The sequence below is a fragment of the Lissotriton vulgaris genome, chromosome 4_1 (assembly GCF_964263255.1).
Source record: "Lissotriton vulgaris chromosome 4_1, aLisVul1.2, whole genome shotgun sequence".
NCBI lineage: Eukaryota > Metazoa > Chordata > Amphibia > Caudata > Salamandridae > Lissotriton > Lissotriton vulgaris.
In genome coordinates this window covers 3,606,366-3,629,061 of record NC_141691.1, presented here as the reverse complement: position 1 = coordinate 3,629,061, position 22,696 = coordinate 3,606,366, and the positions used below count along the sequence as shown (strand labels likewise).

The window sequence follows — 22,696 nt, the reverse complement described above, 5'->3', positions numbered from 1 at the left end:
TGCTACAGGAGGCCCCTGGGGCCAAGGACACTAGTTCATCCCCCTCTAAGACTGCCTCATCTTTCATTTTGATTAGGTAGGCGAGTGTTCTGTGTAAATGTTAACAAATCCATCATTTGTTTCCTCCTAGTTTGACAATTTTGAACAAGCATCTGAGGAGTGAGACAAATATCCTGGGAGGATAGGATGATTCTCCCCAGCCCATCTGCTGCTATGTTCCAGATGCCCTAATGTACATTAGTGCTAATACATTTATTAGCTCTCCATTCAAGTGAGGATAAGGTCCAGAATCCAAATCCGGAAGGCTGACCTCTTTCTCCAGTATCCGTTGATTTATCAATCAATCAATCAATCAATCAATCAATCAATCAATCAATCAATCAGAGTACTTGTAAAGCACGCTACTCACCCGTGAGAGTCTCAAGGCGCTGAGGGGAGAGGGTGTTGCTACTGCTCGAAGAGCCAGGTCTTGAGGAGTTTTCTGAAGGTGAGTAGGTCTTGGGTCTGCCGTATGTTGGTAGGAAGGGTGTTCCAGGACTTGGCGACGAGGTAGGAGAAGGATCTGCTACCGGAGGTTGTTCGTTGGATGTGGGGAACAGCGGCAAGGGTGAGGCTGGCGGAGCGGAGCTGGCGGGTGGGGGTGTAGAAGTTGAGTCTGCTGTTCACATAGGCTGGTCCGGTGTCATGGAGTGCTTTGTGTGCGTGGGTGAGGAGCTTGAAGGTGATCCTCTTGTCGACGGGGAGCCAGTGTAGGTCTCTCAGGTGGGTGGTGATGTGGCTGCAGGGGGGGCGTTGACTATCAGTCGGGCGGAGGCGTTTTGGATGCGTTGTGGTCATCGTAGGTGTTTGGCTGGGATTCCTGCGTAGAGTGCGTTGCCATAGTCCAGGATGCTGCTGACGAGGGCCTGTGTCACCGTTCTTCTTGTTTCAGTCAGGGTCAACTTGTAGATCCTGCGGAGCATGCGGAGGGTGTTGTAGCAGAAGGAGGAGACGGTGTTGACCTGTTTAGACATGAAGAGGGAGGAGTTGAGGATAAATCCTAGGTTGCCTTCATGGTCGGTGGGTGTCGGTGCTGTTCCCAGTGTGGTTAGCCACCAGGAGTTGTCCCTGGCTGAGGGGGTGGAGGGGGTGCGACCGAGAATGAGTACCTCCATATTGTCTGAGTTCAGCTTCGGACGGCTGTTCCTCATCCAATCGGCGATGGCCTTCATTCCCTCGTGGAGATGATATTGAGGTTGTGTTGGCGGGTCACTTGTGTGAGGGGGGGCCATGTAGATGTTGAACAGCGTTGGGCTGAGGGATGAGCCCTGGGGGACGCCACAGATGATGTCGGTGGCCTCGGATAGGAAGGGCGGGAGGCGGACGCTCTGGGTTCTGCCACGGGGGAAGGACGTGGTCCAGTCAAGGGCCTTTTATTGGATTCCGGCTTCTAGGAGCTGTGTCTTTATAGTGCAATGGCAGACCTAGTCAAAGACGGCTGACCGGTCCAGGAGGATGAAGGCTGATGTTTTGCCTTTGTCTAGTGGGCACCTGATGTTGTCTGTGGCGGCGATGAGGGCTGTCTCGGTGCTGTGGTTTCGTCTGAACCCAGACTGGGACGGGTCCAAGATGTTGTCTTCCAGGTGGCGGGCCAGTTGCATGTTGATGATTTTCTCAATGACCTTTGCCGGGGAACGGGAGCAGGGAGATGGGATGGAAGTTCTTGAGGTCCTGGGGGTCCGCCTTGGGCTTCTTGAGGAGGGCGTTGATTTCGGCGTGTTTCCAGCTTTCCGGGAATGTCGCTGTTTCGAAGAAGATGTTGATGACCTTCCGTAGTTGGGGTGAGATGGCAGCGTCTGCTTTATTGAATATGTGGTATGGGCACGGGTCTGACAGAGATCCTGAGTGGATGGAGTTCATGACCTTGCCTGTCTCGTCATCGTTGATGTTGGACCAGGAGGTCAGGTGGTTGGCGCTGGTGGTGTTTACAGAGGAGGTGGGGTCTGGCATAGTCTGGCGGTCATGGTGTTGAAGCTGTCATGGATGTCAGTGATCTTGCGGTGGAAGAAGATGGCCAGTGAGTTGCACAGTTATTGTGAGGGCGGTATGTTGTTGGCATTGGCCCTGGGGTTGGAGAGTTCCTTTACAATGCTGAAAAGCTCTTTGCTGTCTCGTGCTTTGTTATCCAGGTGGTGTTGAGATGGTGACGTCTGCGGGTGGCATCCTTGTGGGCTGCGTGTTTGTCCGGAGTGCGTTCGTGGAGACATATCTTCTCCAGTTTCCGGCATGCGCGTTTGGTGGTCTGCAGCTCGTCGGTGAACGAGGTGGCTCTCTTGCTGGCGTGGTTGTTGGAGGGTTTCTTGAGTGGGGCGAGGGTGTTGGAGCAGTCATCGATCCACTGTCTGAGGTTGGGGCTGTGGTGTCTGGTTTGGTGGGGTTGGTGGATGGGTTTTGGATGATGATGATGGTGATTAGCTGGTCTTCTGTGACTGTGCTCCAGCAGCGACGAGGTAGCTGTTGGGTGTGGTGGTGCGTGGTTGGTTTATTGAGGGTGAAATGGATGCAGAAGTGGTCGGTCCAGTGGCGTTCGATGGTGTGGTCGTAGGTGACGTAGGTGCCTGTGGAGAAGACAGGGTTTAGTGTGTGGCCAGCAGCGTGGGTGGGTGCGGTGACGAGTTGTCTGAGACTGAGGTTGGCGAGGTTGTCAATCAGGGTGGCGGAGTTGGTGTTGTTGTTGTTCTCAAGGTGGAAATTCAGGTCCCTGAGGAGGATGAAGTCCGTGGAGGCTAGTGCGTGGGTGCTGGTGAGGTTGGCATTGGAGTCGCTCTATTGAACTGGGGGTCCAGGGGGTCTGTAGGTTCCTCTGAGGGTGGTGTTGGGGTCGGTGTGGATCCAGAAGTGCAGGTGTTCGGCAGAGTTGAGGGTGTCATCTGCGTGGGTGGCGACCTTGAGGGTGGTCTTGTGGACGATGGCTATTCCTCCTTCGATTCCACAGACGCGATTTCTGCAGGTGATCTTTTAGCCGTCTGGGATGGCTATGGTGGTGTCGGGCGGAGTCGGGCGCCGAGGAGTCGTTCAACCAGGTCTCAGACAGGAAGGCCACATCTGGGGCGGAGGTGTCGAGCAGACCCCAGAGCTCGACAGCGTATTTGTGTGCGGAGTGGGTGTTGAGGAGTATGCAGCGGAGGTGGAGGTGGTTGGGTCCAGTCCTTGGCTCTGTCGCAGGTGAAGCTGCAAGTGTGGCAGGAGAAAGGTCCGTGAGTCATTTTTGGGGTGGCTTGGAAGCAGGTGTGATTTCGGCTGGCATTGAGTACATAGAGGGTGCTGGCGTCGTAGCAGAGTCTAGTGTTGTGGCGTTCGAGGGGTCCAGGGGTTCTGGCACTGGGCAAGGTCCAGTCGGGACGGGCGCCGACGGGCTTGCCTTTGGTGTACCTGTGGTGTGGCTTCCATAAGAGGGGGATAGGGAGGGAGGAGCAGCTGTGAGGCGGGAGTGGGGTGTCCAATTGGGAGCAGGGGGTCGGGGCCGCAGGGATGCAGCGGGGGGAAGGAGTGGGAAATGGCGGGAAAATAGGTGGGCGATAGGGAGCAGGTACAAGGCAGCTGGCGGCTGTGTGGTGGCGTTGGGAGCGACTTGCCTGCAAGCAGGGTCAGAGGTCGACCCTGTATGACTTCCCTATCATATTTTCTGTTCCTACATGGACCAGGAGGGAACAAGAAAGAAGGGAACATTTTAGGGATTTTAATTCCTTCTAATTAGATGCCCTGAGATCCTGAATTGGGGACCATAGGCCTTGAATCTGGTGAGAGTCTATCCATTCACCTCGATCCTGCCTCACTGGCATCTGTTATTGAGAAGTGGACAATGACTCAAGCTTTGAAACATTCTAGATATTTTAACAAAACTGCAACTCCTGCCTCACACCTGGAACCCCTGGAGTCTACTAGGACATATCCTGGCTTGATGAAATCCAGTGAGCCAATAGCTGTCCTGTGCGCCTTTTGAGGGGAAACCTGAACCAAGGCTCAAGAAACACTTCTGCTGCTAGCTCTGTCTGAATCTGTTATCAAACTTCTCCTTTTGAAACCTCTAGAGCTGGAAGACTGTATTCATCCTCCTGTATTTTTTTGACTCTTTGGTCTGGAAGAATGGCCAGGCCCAGATCTGTTACAAAACCATGCCCTGATAGACACCTAAACATGTGAAGGCTTCATTTGAAACCTCTTAGTTTCTGTCAAGAACCTGTGTTCCCAGAGGAAAAATATAACTCTCTATGGGCCAGATGTAGGTGGCCAAATAGCGAGCGCTAACGCTGAAATCAGCAGAATTTCAGCGTTTGCGATCGCTATTTGGCTGCGAGCAATGTCGGTCAGTTTTAACCTTCTAGCAAAATAAGGAATCGCAAAATTGTGATTCCTTATTTTGCTCTTGCATTTAAGGAATCGTTAATTGCGATTCCGTAACTGCAATGTAAGTAGCACAAAAGAAGGTGCAATTTAGCCTTAAGGAATTTCTAATTACCACCAACTTCAAGTTGGTGGTAATTAGCAATTTTTTTTAACAAAGCACTTTTTAGCTTTTTTTAAAGTGCCATGTGGCACACATTCATGCCCTTAGGACATGTATGTGCACCTCATGTGCACACATGCACATTTTAAGGGTCCAACAGGGTATTCTTTTGACACCCTGGCACCCTTGAAATAGCTCCCGCTATTTGTAATTCTTAAATAGCAAATTGCAAATACTGAATATCTTCCCATTCGTTCCTATGGGCCTCCTAGCCCATAGGAATGAATGGGTAGGGGTTTCTTATTAGCAAATCTCAATTTGCGATTCGTTAGTAAGCAATAGTAAGGAATCACTAATATTTTAGCCATTCCTACCTACATTCAATTTTGCGAGTCCTTAATAGCGAATGGGTAACATTCACTATTAAGGTTCGCCCTACATGAGATACTGGCAGCACCCGTTTACACAGTAGACTAGGCAATCATCCAGATTTGCCCTCCTAGTGCAAGGGCACCAGAACCTTGGTAAACACTCGAAGGGCAGTCTTTAGTCCTAATGGTATCACCATCAAATGGAAGAGATGATACCCCATTGCAATTCATACTTACCTCTTGTGTTTTGCAAAAATGTGATATGAAGATTAACACCTGGTATATTGATGGTAGCCAGAAATTCTACCTCCAAAACAATTGAAATTGTCTTCTTTTTAGGTCCAGTACTGGCCTGAGCTCTCCTGAGGCTTTTGCACCTGTAAAAGCTTAGAATAAAAACCAGTTCCCTTCTCTCTTGGAGTAAGGGGAACAATGGCTTTCTTTGCCAATAGCAAACGTACACCTTACCATAGAGCCTTTCTCTTGGGAGGATCCATTGAACTGGCTTCAGAATAAAACGTTTGCCTGGAGGCAAATAATCACAGTCTATCCATAAACATTTCTTGATTATTTTCAGTACCTATCTGCGGGAAGCTGTTTTGCCATTCCCTGCAGAAGGCCTTGATTCTCCCTCCACTGAGCCTGGATTGAAAGGGTGAGAGGAATTGTCATGATTTGCGCATAGAGGCTCAAGAAACACTAGATGGCCTCTGAGCTTCCTTATAGGGTAAAGTGTGCTTCCTGAAAGCTTTTGTGATTGTTGAATCCAGCTGTACCCAAAGAAGTATAACCATGGGAACTAGGGGGCATATTAGCAAAGGCCATATCGCCGCTTTAGCAGCACTTTTTGCTGATAAAGCGGCAATATGTTTATCGGCCTATCAGCAAGCTGTTGCTAATAGCAGTTAGCGACAGCTTTCAGGCGATAGCGAGCAGTTTGGAGCGCACTTTGCATGTCAGTGATATTTATCGTTAATGACATGTAAAGTGGGTGTACCCAAACTGTTAGCGACTGAAAGCATTCGCTAACACAGCTATCGCCTATTAGCAAGGCAGGCAAAGCGATAAAAGAAATCGCGGTAAGCGTGATTATCGCTATAATCTAACGCCTGCTAAAAACATGACTTACCTGTTTATCCAAAGGGAGGTGGATTGTCAGGTTAAGTCCCCATTGACGTTAGTGCGTGAATATCGCTGGATTTCCAGTGATATTCACGCATTTCACCGCTATCGCTGAATATTTTAGCACAATTGAGAAAAACGTTGGTAATAACATGGTAATAGCAAAAAGAGCTTGCATTGGAGGTCGCTCTTTTAAATTATTAGCACCTCAGTTGTGGAATAAACTGCCTGTGACCCTGCGCAGCACTCCCAACCTGTTGGTTTTTAGGAAGGGGCTCAAAACCTGGCTTTTTACCTCTTAGTGCCCTATTAGGTTTCCTTCTCTCTGTCTTTTATTTACTTCCCTGTTGTGTTATGAGATTAGTGTGCAATTCAAAGCGTCGGGACACTCTTTCGAGTAGCCGCACGCTATATAAAACCCCGTTATAACATAACATATAACATATAACATAACATATAACATATAACATAACATGTTTTCTTCGCTAACATATCCAGAGATAGGCTGCGATAAAAAGAAAATGTGCTAAGCACGTTTAGCGATAAATATCGCTGGTCCTTGCTAATATGTCCCTAGAGTTCTTGAAGCACACACTGACTCCTGCTACTTTTTGTAAATATATTATAGTATACAACAAAATTGAGGGAGGAGCCATTCCAATAGCCTCCAATTGGGAAAGAACATTTCCGTAAATTACTTTCAGTGAATGCAAACACTTTTACACACATATTGTCTTATCCACAGTTTTATGTAAGTCCATATTCTTTATTAAGATAGTTCCTTCAAGCTCTTTACAGAGCTGATTCTGGCCAACACTTGTTTTGTCCAATCAACTAAAACCTTGAGTTTCTCAGGGCGAGTTCAAATTACCTGTAACTATGATTTATGAATGATCATTTGAAGAACGTCTCTATGGACTGGGAAAAGGAAAAATAAAGTTTGTATCCGTGCTGTCAAACTTTGCATTGTGTTTAGTCAGCAATGGAGCGCACACCGCTAGCCCCTCCTCCGGATCGCCCCTCGGGACACTGGTACTTTGACGGATCTACGGCGGCTTTCTTCACCACCCCTTAACTTTATCTCTACTGATGAGGGATATAAATCCCGAAACCCGGGCCATGTCTCGGGTCTAGAGATTATCGATCTTTCTAGAACTGATTTGCGCCAACCTAGGTGATACACTTTGAACTTTCCGGTTCCTTGTGCTACTCGCACTACTAATACCAGAATGCTGAGGGGCGATCCAGTGGCGAGGCCAGCAGTGTCGCACCCATCTTTGTTCTAAACTTTGCATTGTGGTCTCCAACTATGCAATTTGAAGGACTTCAGAGTTTGTTTTTCTTCAGCCTCCAACTAGCAATCAGTGTTGATGTTCTACAAATGAGCATAGAGAAACATTGATGTAAGCATGATTGAAAGTAACCCTTAATATTCTGCAATACACCATCACTGAAAGAAATAATCTGATGCAGAATCTTGAGCATAATATGGCCCAGGAGACATGACATGACTGGAACATTGACTGATTAGCCACACAAATTAAGGCTACAGATTAATTTGGAGTAGCCCTGTGGAAGTGAAGATGTTAGTTGCATACACACCAAGATTTTAGAAGAGGACAGGACATTTTTTCCCTATTGAAGTATTGGCGATTTTAGGAAAGAGACAGCTGCAATAAATCCATTCTTAAATAAAAAATAAAAGCCTAACATGTGAATCTTTGCCTTCCATTGGATTCTTAGTAAGGGGGATATTTCTAAAAAGTCTGTCTTCCAGTTCATTCTTGCCTTAAAATTAGACCCTGAACATACAGCTGTTAAACCTAAAAAATATCACAAGATGTGTCAACCCTTTATTCTGCTTCCTGCTCAACCTGAGGCAGAGGTCAGAATAGCCACCTTGGGTCGCAACCGTTTGTGACACAAAGTTCCTGACGAGAGACTGAGAAGTGTCGGGAGAAGAAGCGCCGGCTCTCAGTGCTAGGTGGCTACCTACAAAAGACTTCTGTAAAACAATATCAATCTTAATACCAGCAGCACTACTTAGAGAATAATCCTAGAGAATCTCTGCGGCTCGCCCAATCAAGGAGGCTAATGTGGAGTCCACCTTGACGTTATATGGAATAATGTCTTCATAGTTCTGAAGCACGAAAGCCTTTTGATGAAAACTTGGAAAGCATCATGGACCCACCTCATTCCATTGTTTAAAAATTATCCATTTAATTTATTTGTTCATTGAAATTGCAAATGAGGGGGGGCTCACGTACTTTGGAAATCAACTCCTGGGATGCCAGGCACATAGACTGGATCAAATGCCAATTTTTTTTAATTGGGTTCAACAACTGTGGCAATTCTTGTCTTCACACATACTTGGCGTAGGAAGAAGTACCAGGGGCTTCCACATTCGAGTCATTGGAAGGTTAAAAGTAGATTGGGCATCCTCCCTTCCTGCCCTGGACTTCTTCTCCTTTCCAGCAGTGTTTGTTTCCAAAGCCTTGGAGACGGCTTCATCGATCATCTATTACATTTGTGTACTGGACAAAAGCACCACTATGCCGGCCAAGAGCAAGAGTGGCTTATATATCAGTCGTAATGCATGGAATTGCTCTGGTGCCTCCTGACAGCAAACATCCAGCACACACAGCGTACCCTGCGAACCTGGAAAGCACCTGGAAACCCCCGGGGTGATAAGCCACACTCTATAAATACTGATTGATTGATTGACTCTCTCTCCAGTGTACGTGGCCCAGCAACCCCCATCCTGGCTGACTGCAGGCACCAGTCCAGCTGTTGACATTGCTCCCCTTTGCAGCCTTGAAAACACCCCAGACAAATCCCACTTAGCTTCACTCCACAGCCTCTCCACTCAAAAAAGGTAAATACAGATCTGCAGTCGGTGCTCTACACTTGACTAGAATGTTGTATCTCTTAAAATCACAATAAAACAGTATGTGAAGAATAGGTCAGGGATATGTATGCCTCACTATGAGCCAGATGGAGTAGTCACCATTGGCCATGCAGAGGACATCATGTCTGCCAGGCCACGACTACTCCGTCCGCCAAATTTATGAATGACCAAGTAGCAGACAGTCATTTAAAAGGCATTGGCAGAAACCACTGTCACAGCAGTTCCTGTCAATGTATTTCACTATTTGTTACAGAGCTGCAGAGGATGGATGCAGCATTATAACAAACAGTGACAGGATTTTCTTTTATATAGAAAACAAGTAATGCTTCCCTTGCTCCTGCCATGGCAGGGGAGGCACTAACATGTTTTTACTCTTCTTTACCACCAGGAACAGTGGAACATGGGTGGGTGGACATGTAGCCATTTCTCCAATGGCCCTTACTCCCCAAGGCCATCACAGAGGATGAATCAAGGAGCCGGCAGAGTAGTCTTCATCGTGATTAACCTGAAGGTCCGTCAACTTCGAATTTCTGCGAGCAGACTACATTCTTGGGGTGAAGGTACTCTGTTGCGATTGAGTATCCTTACGGCCAAGAATTAAAACTGGCCGTATGAAATTAATCCAAGAGACGGGGAGGAGGAGCTACTGAGGACCAGGTAGGTCACACAGACAACCTTTAAACACTTATCATATGTTGCCTGGTTAATTGTGTATGTAGGGTAGCTACTCTTACTGCATATATGGCAATCACAAGTTTTTTTGTTAAATACCAGCAGGTCACACAGGCTGATATTTGTTAGGGGGAAAATATCCAGTATTTACTGGAGCATGCAGGCTTTGGAGCCATAAGCAACAACATCCTAATGAAACCTTATGAAACCTTATTAGATGGTATTTATCACATTAAAAAAAATTCCCATACAGTGGAGTCTGATTTTATCGGATGCGATTCATATCAGCAATTACCGGGCTGCTCGTATTGAGGGCCCTGGAATCAGCACAATAAATACAATAAAACACTTATTAAACACAACAAAAATGGGAAAAATAGCACAATATATCCTTTCATTATTAAAATTCATACCTGAGGAATTTTGTAGCGGTCTAATATATAAGACATTGCGATGGAGAGTGAAGAGGCACTCCCTCCAACAAAACCAAAGAGGGTAGAGTGAGGCTTGCACTGGTAGTTAGGAACCATCTCCTCTGTCCCAGCAAGCATTGCAAGAATCCCCCCTAGGGCTCTCATCTCCTGCATGCATGAATCTGATATCTTCAGTGCTAGAGTTTTATTCGGAAGGAGATGTGGGTTCTCGTTTATCTCAGAAGCAGCAAGAAGTATGGCCAGTCTGTCCCTGTAGTACCGGATCTGAAAACTAGGAAAAGGATAAAGTTGTAGCAGCTTCAACCTGAGGTGTTCATGAATGTGGCTGGCCTTTTTAGATGTATTACACATGTTTGCACTGGGTGGAATATCTGGGCAAATTATTGAATGTCCCAAAAGCATTAAGTGTGTGTGTGTGTATGTGTGTGGATAGTGTGTGTGAGTTTGGGTGCTGGTGTGTAAGTTTGTGTTGGTTTGTGAGTGAGTGTGTGAGTCATTTCATGTGTGTATGAGTGGATGTATATTTTGCTATATGGGTATGTGGGAATGTGTGTGATGGAGGGTGTCTGTGTGTGTCTGTATGTCTGTGTGTACACGTTGGAGAGAGACAGACAGACAGAGAGACAGAGATTAAGAGAGAGCAAGAAGGGGAGGTGGGCGAGAGAAGAAGGAAAGAAATAGAGAGGGAAGTGGGACAGAAAAAAGGAAGAGAGTGGGAAGAAAGTGAGAGGGGTAAAGGAACATGGGTTTCGATGGGAATTCACAAGGGCATATTATCAAGCCCATTATCCCTGCTTTAGCAGCAGTTTCCTGCCGATAAAGCGGCAATAACTTTAACGCTGTTCTTAATAATATGCCCCTCAGTTAGCATGAGCCCTTCAGCCATGATTCAGCTTTGCACAAGTTACTAGATGCTTTTAATTTGCAACAACTCTGTCCATGCCTTTCACATGGGAACTGTTCACTGTATTCGCTCTCTGGCTGTTCCTGGAGTTTAGCCTGAACATTGTGAGCAAGGTCGCTAAACAATGCCCCTTGTTGTTCTGTTCAGGTCAGGTAATAAACAACAACAGTCCTAGTTCTCATGGCAATATTTATTTGCTGCATTGTAAACATCTATGGTCAACATTCGTAATCCAAGGGATCTCTTTAGTCTTAAGAAAATCCTAAGATGATTCAATCTATTGCCTCTTTAAAACAACAACCTCTCTGATTGAAACAAACAGGACAGCACAGACAAAAAATGTGTGAAAGAGCGAGATGGCACCTTACGGGCGCACCACCAATGGGACCCCTGGTTGGTACTCACCAGGATGGCCCTGTTCTCATCATCGGTGCCATCAAGCTAAAACCAAAAACGTGTCTCGAACCTCAAAAATAAAAAGACAGTGAATGGTGCAGTGGACACAACTTATATGTGACAAAACTGACAACATTTAACATATAAGTCACTGAGCAACTGGGACCATAAACTTTACTTTCATTCCCTTCTCTGTTGCAAAACAGTGAACACACATATACTAAAAAAGACGAGAAACCGAGAACACTACCATCCCTAAAGGACATTTCCCATGTGGGAGCTGTTCCGTGTGTCCCTTGACTAAGAAAACCACCACCGTGACGCTTCAATCTGGGAACACGTGGTCACTGAATCACTTCAGTAACTGTAATACAACCAACGTGGTATACAGATTGAAATGTGAGTGTGGTTTGGAATATATCGGACTCACCACACGAAAGATCAAACTCCGCATCCAGGAGCATGTCAGTACGATAAGGATTGGAAAACTGACTACGAAGTTAGTGCAACATTGCCACCGCAATAAACACACCTTTACCTGGGTAGTGTTGGAGAGAGTGATGGGCGACGCGCAGTCTGTGGAAAGACGACTAATCAACAAGGAAGCCCGCTGGATATATCAAGAACAAAGCGAGCAGAAAGGGCTGAACGAACTACTGGAATGGAATAAGTTGCGTTAACCACCTGAAGAGCTGTCTTCTAGCGTAATGGTCTACTGTCCTACATGACTGGTGGTACTCCTCCATCCTAAATTAAAATTAACATATGATAATAAGATCCATATTAATAAACCTCCTTCTCCATTTCAGTAGCACCATGACTCTCACCATATCTGATCTGACCAGGCTTAGCATGTGATAGTCCCTTATTAGCCTTTAATTGTCTTTTCCACTCTTAGAACACGGGGTGAGTTGCCATTATAAATCCCTAATACACTGTGAATTTGTTAACACCTAAATTCTGCACTAGATAAATACGGGACACGATCAACAAAACCTATTTATTTTAATAGTGCAGTTTAGTTATAAACCTTGGCGTAAAATAAACTTTAAACATACTGGTTTAATTTCCTTTTTCCATTCTGAACCAGGTTTAAGTGTCCGTTTAAAAATGGCCGCGCCCTTCTACTGAAGACCGGCATTCAATATGAGGACAGTCTGAGTCCTATCACAATTTCCGCAAATCGGCACCCGTGTCAGCTGACAATGTGGACCAATGGAAACGCGCGGTACGCGATCTCAGGAACCAATCCGAGATCCGGAAAAACCGGCAGCCTTGGTCATCGCGGACCAATCCTAGCACGCAAACGCGCAACTCCACAGCCGGTAAATAAACAGAGATTCACTCGGTCGGCGCTCGAGGGTTGAGAGGACGCCGACCGCTACTCTGTCACCGGTAACATCTAACTTAGCTGCATTTAGGCTGTGTGTAATGCGCTAGCTGGGAGCAGGCTCCTATACTGAATTAATTAAATGCTCTGTGTTTTTAAATTGCAGTAACTTTCTCGAACGGGGAGTAAGGACCATGCTCACCTAAGGGGGCTGGACTCCGTTTTTAGCATACTTTCATCACTGGTATGAGAGGCAAAACTGCATGCAGGGTAAATAGAATTCTTTCATTTATTTACTAATATAGCATGGTGGTTTGATAGTCTGAGATGCAGAACACAGAGAGGGACACCAGGTGACACCAGGTGATCACACTCTTGTTTGTTTATGTTACAGCACCCAAGCTTCAGTGTCTCTTGCAGTGGCATTTAAAGTGTATTGCCCTGAAGAAATTGCCTGATAGAAACCAAGGCAATGAAACATGTCGGCTGTAAGTAGAGAGTGAATCGATAGGTAGTATTTACTCTCTTCTTTTTTAGTATATGTGTGTTCACTGTTTTGCAACAGAGAAGGGAATGAAAGTAAAGTTTATGGTCCCAGTTGCTCAGTGACTTATATGTTAAATGTTGTCAGTTTTGTCACATATAAGTTGTGTCCACTGCACCATTCACTGTCTTTTTATTTTTGAGGTTCGAGACACGTTTTTGGTTTTAGCTTGATGGCACCGATGATGAGAACAGGGCCATCCTGGTGAGTACCAACCAGGGGTCCCATTGGTGGTGCGCCTGTGAGGTGCCATCTCGCTCTTTCACACATTTTTTGTCTGTGCTGTCCTGTTTGTTTCAATCAGAGAGGTTGTTGTTTTAAAGAGGCAATAGATTGAATCATCTTAGGATTTTCTTAAGACTAAAGAGATCCCTTGGATTACGAATGTTGACCATAGATGTTTACAATGCAGCAAATAAATATTGCCATGAGAACTAGGACTGTTGTTGTTTATTAGCTTTCAGAGTGGAGGGCGTCCTAGTTCGGTTTGTCTTTCCCTCTAGACTCCTATTTTTGTAGTACTGTTCAGGTCAGGCCCTTGCGCTTAGACACAACATACCAATGCAGCCAGTGGGAAACCAGCATTTTGATATTACGTGGATGCACACATTGAAAATCACACACTTGGAGAGGGACCATTCCAGGGAGAAGAGCAATGCAGTTCCTATGATATAGATCTAGAGTCTAGGCACTAAGGTATGGGGTACGGGATCTGCTGACAAAATCCAGAGGTTGTCTGTTATATAATAATATCAATTCCTAGCAAGGGGAGGGAGGCTCTATTGTCTTTTCTATGATGACATCTCCCTTCATGATATATGGTCTAGTTTCTATGCTGACCCTATTTCTATTATGTATTTTTCTGCGTGCTGTGGCATGTATACTTCATTATAGATTATGATAGTTTGAATAAATATTCTAAGCTATTTCATGTCTCTGTCAGACTTTATTGTGGACAAAAATAAGAGTGCAAGCAAAAGGGTTTTGCCTCGTTACCATGATTCCTGAGAGAGTCGAACTGTTGTGTTCTGGGGTGTCCAATCATTTGCTTCTCTGTGAATGTGTAGGAGAGCGAGTGAGACACTATATCTAGTTGGTCCTAGGCTAGTGGGCACTAAGGTGTTTGGAAGGCTTGGCCCCTATACAGCAAGGTCCCATAAACCTGCGCATTGTTCTGTGTAAGTGCAGACTCCCTGTAACATGGCGCCACCAACGTTTGGTCTGGTTCTTATTCACAAGGCACCTGAGTAGTGCTTGTGCTTGGCCATAATACCCTCTCACCATTTAGGTCAGTGGTGTGTGGGTTTCACCTCCTATATTAGAGTTTAATAGGTTATTCAAGCTTGATCATGAAAGATGTAGTTTCTCATCGGAGCCCGATTTTGCACTGCAGTTTTTCTAGTTTCTTCTGTATTATTTTAGTAATGACAGTAGCTATTGCGGCACATAGCTGCATGCCGGTCAAAGCACATTTGAATCAACATGGAGTCCTTAATAAGGGGGCTGATTTTATATTTGTAGTCAAGGTGGATCCAGCATTCCACTTCAAGGTTTTATACTTGTGGGTAACATTTCCTGCACTGGATGCAAATGATAATTTATTTCAGGAATATGCACGAGCCGAAGTTCCGCAACAATATCGTTCTTATAGCTTACTTGAAGTTCTGTTGTAAGCTTGGGAGCATATCATCTGGTTTTATGGAGTCCTTCCTCACCCTGTTTCTGTGGTCAGTTTAGGCCCTTTATCGGTTGACAGAGTCACATGGCATGTTTTGGCCAGATTTATACCTCATCCATATTATCTTGGTGTTACACTCGCAGAGTTAAGACAATTACATACATCTCTGATTCATATACACAGAAGTGCTATACAATATATGTCACGATATATAGAAGTGGCCCCGGCTGGAGCTGCTCCACAACCCCCAGGGTATGGTGGTGGCATAGTCATTAGCCTTGTCATGGTTAATTCTGTGATGGGCAAGCTTCCTCAGAATAGGAATGATTACTGTTTTGGTTAGCAGACAAAGTTGAGGCTGTACAAAAATCGGCCATCATACCCTACCTGTACACAATCCCCTTAATCCACAAAAGCCTGGTGAACCCGCCCGGCCGGCCAATTGTGTAGGGGATAGGATCGATATTGGAACCAGGTTTCAAATTTGCCAATGCTTTTTTGAGACCATTAGTGCAGAAGACTTCTACCTATTTGAGAGATACTAAAGACATTCTAGTGCTTTTGAAAGATCTAATATTTGACCCACAACATCAACTGCTAATAAGTTGTGATGTCGAAAGTCTATATACCAGCCTTCCACATGGAGAAACCTTAAACATCATTGAAGAAGTCCTATTTAGCATCGACTGGGAGTATCACACACCGAGAAATGTGGTCATGGAATGTTGTGATCTGGCTCTGAAAGAGAACTTCTTCAAGTACTTCTTCAAGTACGAGAATACACTGTACCTCCAGAAACATGGTACCAGCATGGGGAGCACATTTGCTCCCAGCATAGATGGTCTCTATGGTCTCTATGTCCACCTCTTGGAAAAAACAAAAATACTGAATTCCAACAACCCATTCTATAACCAAATCCACACCTGGAAAAGGTATATTGACGACATTTTAAATATTTGGGATGGAGATGAGATGACAGCCAATAGTTTCATCACTTGGCTGAATTACCAAAACGAATTTCTGAAATTCACCAGTACCATCTCCAAAGAAACTCTAGTGTTTTTGGATCTCAATATAATGTTAAAAGATGGAAGACTGGTAACGACCATGCATTTCAAAACCACATCAAAGAATTGCCTCCTCATGTACCAAAGCTTCCACTCGAAACATCTAAGGGACAACTTTCACTATGGCAAATGTTTGCGCCTCCGAAGAAACTGCACTGAAATAGCAGATTTCAAGACACAGTCTCATCAACTGAAAGAAAAACTTCACATGTGGCAGTACCCAACAAAGATAATTAAAAAGGCGTACAAGAGAGCACGTAACAACTGCAGAGAAAGCCTGCTTGAACCAACTTTCCCAAAACAGGAAGACAAGCGTCCCTTTTGTATCACAACTTACAAGACGGAATCAAACGAAGTAATCAAAATTGTCAATAAACATTGGAAAATCTTAAATAGTGGTGGATTACAATTGGCAAAACCTATATTTTCCCACAGAAAAGTAAAAAGCAATAGGGACATGGTAGTGCACAAAAAAGACCATAGCTCATAATCTATCCACGGCAATGGACAATATACAAGGTCATCATCCTTGCGGGAAATGCAAGGTCTGCCATTTGACATCCAAGAGAAAAGATATCAAATTCCAAAATGGAAGTTCCTGGGAGAAGAGAAAGTTTACCACTAGCAATTCCACAAATGTGGTATACTTGATCAGATGCCCATGCCTCCTAGAGTATGTTGGCATGACGACTCAAGCTGTAAAATTGAGGAAAGGTGAGCACAAAAGCAGCATAAAATGAAAAAGAAGCACAACCAAAATGGCGCCACTCTTCCTGGAAAAAGGGCATAAACCCAGTGACATCTACTGGACAGTGATAGAGCAAGTGGTACATGAAGAATCTTTTTGAAAAAGAACAGCGATGGGTGCACCGCCTCAGGACCAATGAGATAGGTCTCAATGATGAGATCCCGTGGAGCCAATTGTGACAATAGTAGAACATACAGAGGAAAGGTACATATGTTTCTAAAAAGTTTGAATCACTGTTACTACGTTTTTTCATCCTGCAAATAACCTAGTGACAAAGATGTCCTACACAAATACATACATAAACCCCACTAAGGAGGTTGAGCAACGGAAATTATAACACCATCAACATTGAGGCCTAAAGGCATGGTCTCAAGCATCAAACGGAAACGAGTACAGCACTAAAAAACTTTGCAAAATACCCAAGGGTGTGCATCCACCTACTGAATGAGCACAACGTAGAGCTTTACTAAGTACATTGTGTAATTGTAAACAATTAAGTTCACTGTGCATTAACGTTACACCGTTCTCACCCGCAAACAGATAATAATCATGACTCTGCTTAAAAACTAAATTAAAACAACATTGAATGTCAATAGGTTTTTGAAGCATAATATGCCCAAGTGGTTCCTCCTTTGTATATGTAATATCATGGTAAACATCGAAGAAAATGAATTAAAAAAATTTGAAAAAACAGAATGCACACATGTGCTTCGAGCAATGATACAGGAAGCGAGTAGTTTTTTGTACTAACATTAGTTCCAATATGAGGCGGCCATATTTGTTTGCGTTCTAGTTGAAAAGCTCAATGCTGTGCACTCAATGATAGGGTGAAGACAACAAACCAATCAACGGCCAAGAAACCTTTTTTGACTAGTCATTCAGAGTGAGTACACTTCCAGGTGAAGGAGAGCACACAGGTGTGTGCACTTTACGAGCAATTAATGAGGCGGGAAATGTAATGAATCATGGGTTAAATAGCGGATACCCAGTCTGCCGAACACAAATCATGGAGCAGCACGGAATATGATGCAGGCGAGAGCTTTCCTGTGTCCACGTAAGTTAGACTTCGGCCGAGTCTTCATATCCCCCGGCTTAATGCCCACAGTTAATAATCCCTCATTCTTTGATAACATCACCCAACCCGAGATGCTTTGGTATTTTATTTTGTTCTAGAATGAAAAAACATTGTTTCCAAATAGGAAGCGTTCTTCCCCGTAGCTTGCTCATGTGGCCTATTATCCGGAGACAACGTGTATGTATCCATCTTGATCATAACGAAAACCTATGTTACTGAAACAGAATATGCAACAGAACTTTGAGAATGTGTGTGTGAATGAACGTCGGCCTGTGCTAACGTGATTGGGGTGTGTGGTTCAGTCTGTTTTCACTAAGGGGAGTGCTTCTGTCAAACAATGGAATGGAATATTTACCACCATGGAAATGAACTGAAAAATATGTCACAAAATAATCTGACATTTTCTTTTCTAAAAATACTATGGAACATATCCACACTATGATGATGTGTTATGAAGTAGACAGCCAGTAGGTGGTATATGGATGTGTTTTTGGTTTCCTTTTATTCCTTTACAGATACCAATTTGGTAATTTTTTGGGGGGCAATTCAACCCTTTTGGATAATACTGCCCAGCCTATTTTTGTGGTCAGTTTCAGTGCGATAATAGGCATACTTTAAATCCTCTAAATTTGTGTAGAGTGTAGTAGGGATCATATCTAGGTCCTGATGAGAAACGCAGTGGGACTGTGTTCGAAACATGTTGACCAAGTAGGGAGTAAATCTTGCCCCCCATTTATTTTCCCCTTTTAAGGTTTCCTGCTAGGGAACAGAATAAAGTGTATTTTTCCACTAGCCAGGTCATTTTTTCATTCTTTTTTAAATCTTGCACAATCCTCACTTTCCCTATCACTCTCACAAAATTCACCACACACATAGTCTTTTCACTAATAAGTGCTCCTGCGTAGTTGTAGGTCATAGCACGCCCCACCCCGTAGAGGGACGGGAAGACCCCTATGATGAAGCATGACACTATGGGACTCATAGTGTGTGAGGGGTATTTTAAAAACACGTAGTGCTTCTCTTTAACATCTCCAGAGACAAGCCCCTTTCACCTATCACAAAAGAATTCAAAACATTGAAAGAATAAGACAGGATAGAATCCCATTGTTTATATAAAGTCTATTAGGAGGTAGATTCTATTCTTTAGAAACCTCTATCCTCTCTCCTTTGTTGTTTTACTGACTTGAGTTGGCTAACTCATTTGTACGGAGTGCAATGTGCCCTTAATAATCTCCCTAAAAGATCTCTAGGTGGGCGTACCCCATATTAAATGCTCTTTGGCATTAAAATGTTTGTGCATCAGACTTTGATGGTCTAGACATTGTGGCGGCTGCCACAACATTTGATGTAGATAACCATTCCACTATGTTACACTAACTACAAAAGACCCGTGACACACTGGCTAAAGATCATTCACCCTCGTCCACTGAAGCAAAGGTGATGATTCCTGTTACTGGCTGGCTTCCTAAATTTGGTGATCTGGTCCAAGAAAAGCTGGAGAACCAAAAGGAATTTGGTCCCTCTTATCTGAGCCTGTCCCAGTTCTTGGATTAAAGGGTACTCGTACAGTGATTTCGCCTCCTGTACCTGGCTTCAAGGAAAACCAATTTATTTCTATTGAAAATGTCAAGCTATACCATTTGGATTATTCTGAATAGTGGGTCTACAAGCATTCCTCGTCAGGATCTTTCTTTGATCCCGATTACTTCACCTGCTTCACCGCCAACTACACAACTGGAAAGGGATGGGGAGACCCCGGTCGATTTGGTGTCTCTACTGCCATCAGCTTCAATTGTGCATGAATTTACCTCTCCACCTGTTGAGCTTACAGTTGAACTGCCTAATGATGAAATCTGTTCCTCTTCTAATAGAAAACAGCCCCCATTGTTTCACCTGGGTGCCAGTAATTTATTATATGGAGAGATATAGCTTTTCCTCAATGTTTACTTCTTCAGCTTCCACTGAACAAGAGCCCCCCCCAACTCGGATTTGCATTCTCATCTCCTGGTTTCGCAGAACTTATCTGGTTCCACTTTGGACGTACATCTGGATGGTGCTAACAATGGTGTTTCTCTTCTTGTGGATTTGTTTTGTGACAGTCTTTTTCCTTCTAATAAATGGTCATTACTCACCTGAATGCTCTGCAGCCCATCTGGTAGACAGCGTTTTGGCCATCTACCAGATGACCAAACGGCATGCTACATTTGTCGATATTTCAACATATTGCAGGTAGTGATGGTGTTGTTTGGGACCAAATTCCATTCGAAATATATGGTGCGACTAATATAATTCAAATTCTATACATGTTTTGTGTTTCTTTAGGGTATGTCATCACACCAGGAATACATTCAGATGAGTCGGATGTCAACACAGCCCGTTCTCTGTTTTCAGATTTGAAATATTACACAGCATTTGGTATTGAAGATTTGTATTTAAATTCTGCAAACTATGCTGACGTATTCTGTTTCCAACATTAGGGTCATCATTATTTACACAAAACTGTCAGACCTTTAGCGAAATATACGCAAAGGGAATATTGTCCAACACAGTTGAAAGGGAGTTCCTTGACACAGAAAAATATGTTTGTATATTTTTCTGGCTATGATCTTTCAGACCCGATGTCGTTTTATTAAAAACTGAGTACACAAACATAATCTAAATTTATGTTGACCCAAACTAAATATATATACTCTTCTTCATTCATAACCGACCTGTCCCTGAAAGGATATGATAACTGGAAGGACACCATTGATTTGAAATTGACATGGGGTACCAAAGTTTGGCAGGTCCAGGGTACTGAGTCATTACATCATGCTTGTTTAATTTCATCACTGTTGATATTTTTGAATGACACAGTGCAACAGACTACGGGGCATATTAACAAGGGCTTTATCTCCGCTTTTTTTGGCTTTAAAAGCCAAAGAAGCAGAGATAAAAATATCTCCCAATCAACAACAGGGTGCTAACATGCAAAATTGCATGTTAGCACCCTTTTTCACTACACATCCCTTTCAATAAGTAATGAGCTGCAAAGTAGGCGATCCGGAGATAAATAGTAGGAGAGATGTCGCTAGGCGACATTTCTCCTATTATCAAGCTACTCAATAACCCTGTTAAAGACTAAAAAAACAGCGCTAACCACGCTTAACGCTGCTGTTGAACATCTGCTAATTTTCAGATTTAGCAATATAATCCAATAGGAGGTGGATTACATGGCTGGGTCCACCATGGTCTATAAACAAGGATATCCCTATCCTTGTAGTTTTATCTCTGCATTACCAGTGATAACCTCCCAAAATGTCGTTGTCGCTGGATTTCCTATCGCCTAGGTGGTTAGCGTTGTTAATAACGCGATAACCAGGCGATATTATCCAGCAATAGCCGGCGTTAAAAATATTAACGTTAAGCACCCTTAGCGTTAATTTTCCATGTTCCCTGTTAATACGCCCCTACATGTTTTGGTTTAGCTACGACAAAAAATGTGAATGCTCCATTACTTCAGCAAATGGCTGCCTATGGTGCAGGGCCACACTACAAACATTATTATATGGCCTTCCTATATGACATGGTTCGAAATGGTACTCTTAACTCATCAGACTGTAATCAATTTGGCTGGTTGATGTGGTCAATAAATATCAATGCGTGTCAATTACGCTTTTCTAATGCTTCGACTGGGTTTATACTGAGTAGACCTGACCCTTGCTTTCCTCAGTCACATACCATTACTACACACTCGGAAAGTAAATTATACCAGCAATGGTTGGGACACTCCACATTCACATTGTCATCTGTCAAACAACATTTGTCTCTTTTAAATAGGGACACAGATATGCCAAACTTCCTTTCAGGGAAAAAATCCCCTCATAAAAAAACTATTTATGTACGCTGCATATAATCAATTTTGGAATTTGTCCCAAATAGAAGCTGTATTCCGCTTGCAATAACTTGATCAGGATAATTTATGCAAAGTTCTTGATGTGGTTGATAATAGCATTAACACTTTGTCTCCTCATATTTAAACACTGGATATTATTGTTTCATCTGCGTTTGATATTGTACAAAATGTATCTGTGCTATACAATGGTAAACATCAATCACAGTATGTAATGCAGTTTGGTTGGACATTGCAAATGTTGAAAAATGGAAAAGTTTCATTGGATTATTTAAATGATTCTGACTTATTTTTACCTTTTAATCTGACAGATTAACAGAAGCTTATGTCTATGAAAGACGCAACATACGCTATGTTACACATTGAAAAGTTGGATCAGTTTCCTTGCACTATAGCTGAGACTCTCAGTTTGACACTACCCTAAAGGTCCCCAGTATAGATAATATTCGATGTCACATGCTACAAAGCAACACTGCCATTCATGTCTCTAATGACCATACTATCCGAGCCGGAAGAAAAAATATCCTCTGTAATATCAGGTCGCTCTCGAAAGACTCAGCCCAGGTCTGGGATTTGATTTCCTCTAAACAACCTGACCTGTGCTTTCTTACTGAAACCTGGTTAAAACCGCACTCTACTCCTGCTATTGCGTTGGGAGTTCCTAATAACTATAAAATTACTAGGCTAGACCGTCCAATTCAAATGGGCGGAGGAATCGCCATTATATATATAAACAAGACATTTCAGTTAAAATCTTAGAGGAATTGACGACCACTGAAATCGAACTGCTTGTCTTTAAAATTACACACTCGTCTAGAGACTGTCAGACAGTCGCCTTAGTTTATCGCCCTCCTGGCTCCTGTACAGGCTTTTCTAATCTTGTGATCGAGTTGCTAGCTCCTTATGTCAACAGTGATAGTAACTTTGTATTAATAGGGGACTTTAATGTTCACAGTGAGAAGTCCGACTGCAGCGAAGCGCAAGCCTTGTTGACAGATCAGTCACTATTGGGTCTAAATAATCGAAACTTCAGACCAACCCACATAGCTGGCAACACGCTAGATCTGAT

General features: G+C 43.7%; 1 protein-coding gene across 1 annotated transcript in view; it reads right to left on the bottom strand.

Moving 5' to 3' along the window:
• LOC147718188 (extracellular calcium-sensing receptor-like) overlaps positions 1–10,344 on the bottom strand; it is a 164,014-nt gene extending 153,670 nt beyond the window's left edge. The window contains exon 1 of the mRNA XM_086966632.1: positions 9,973–10,344. Coding sequence (XP_086822758.1) covers positions 9,973–10,344 — 372 coding nt within the window. The remainder of the gene's footprint in view (positions 1–9,972) is intronic.
• Between the last annotated feature and the right edge of the window lie 12,352 nt (positions 10,345–22,696).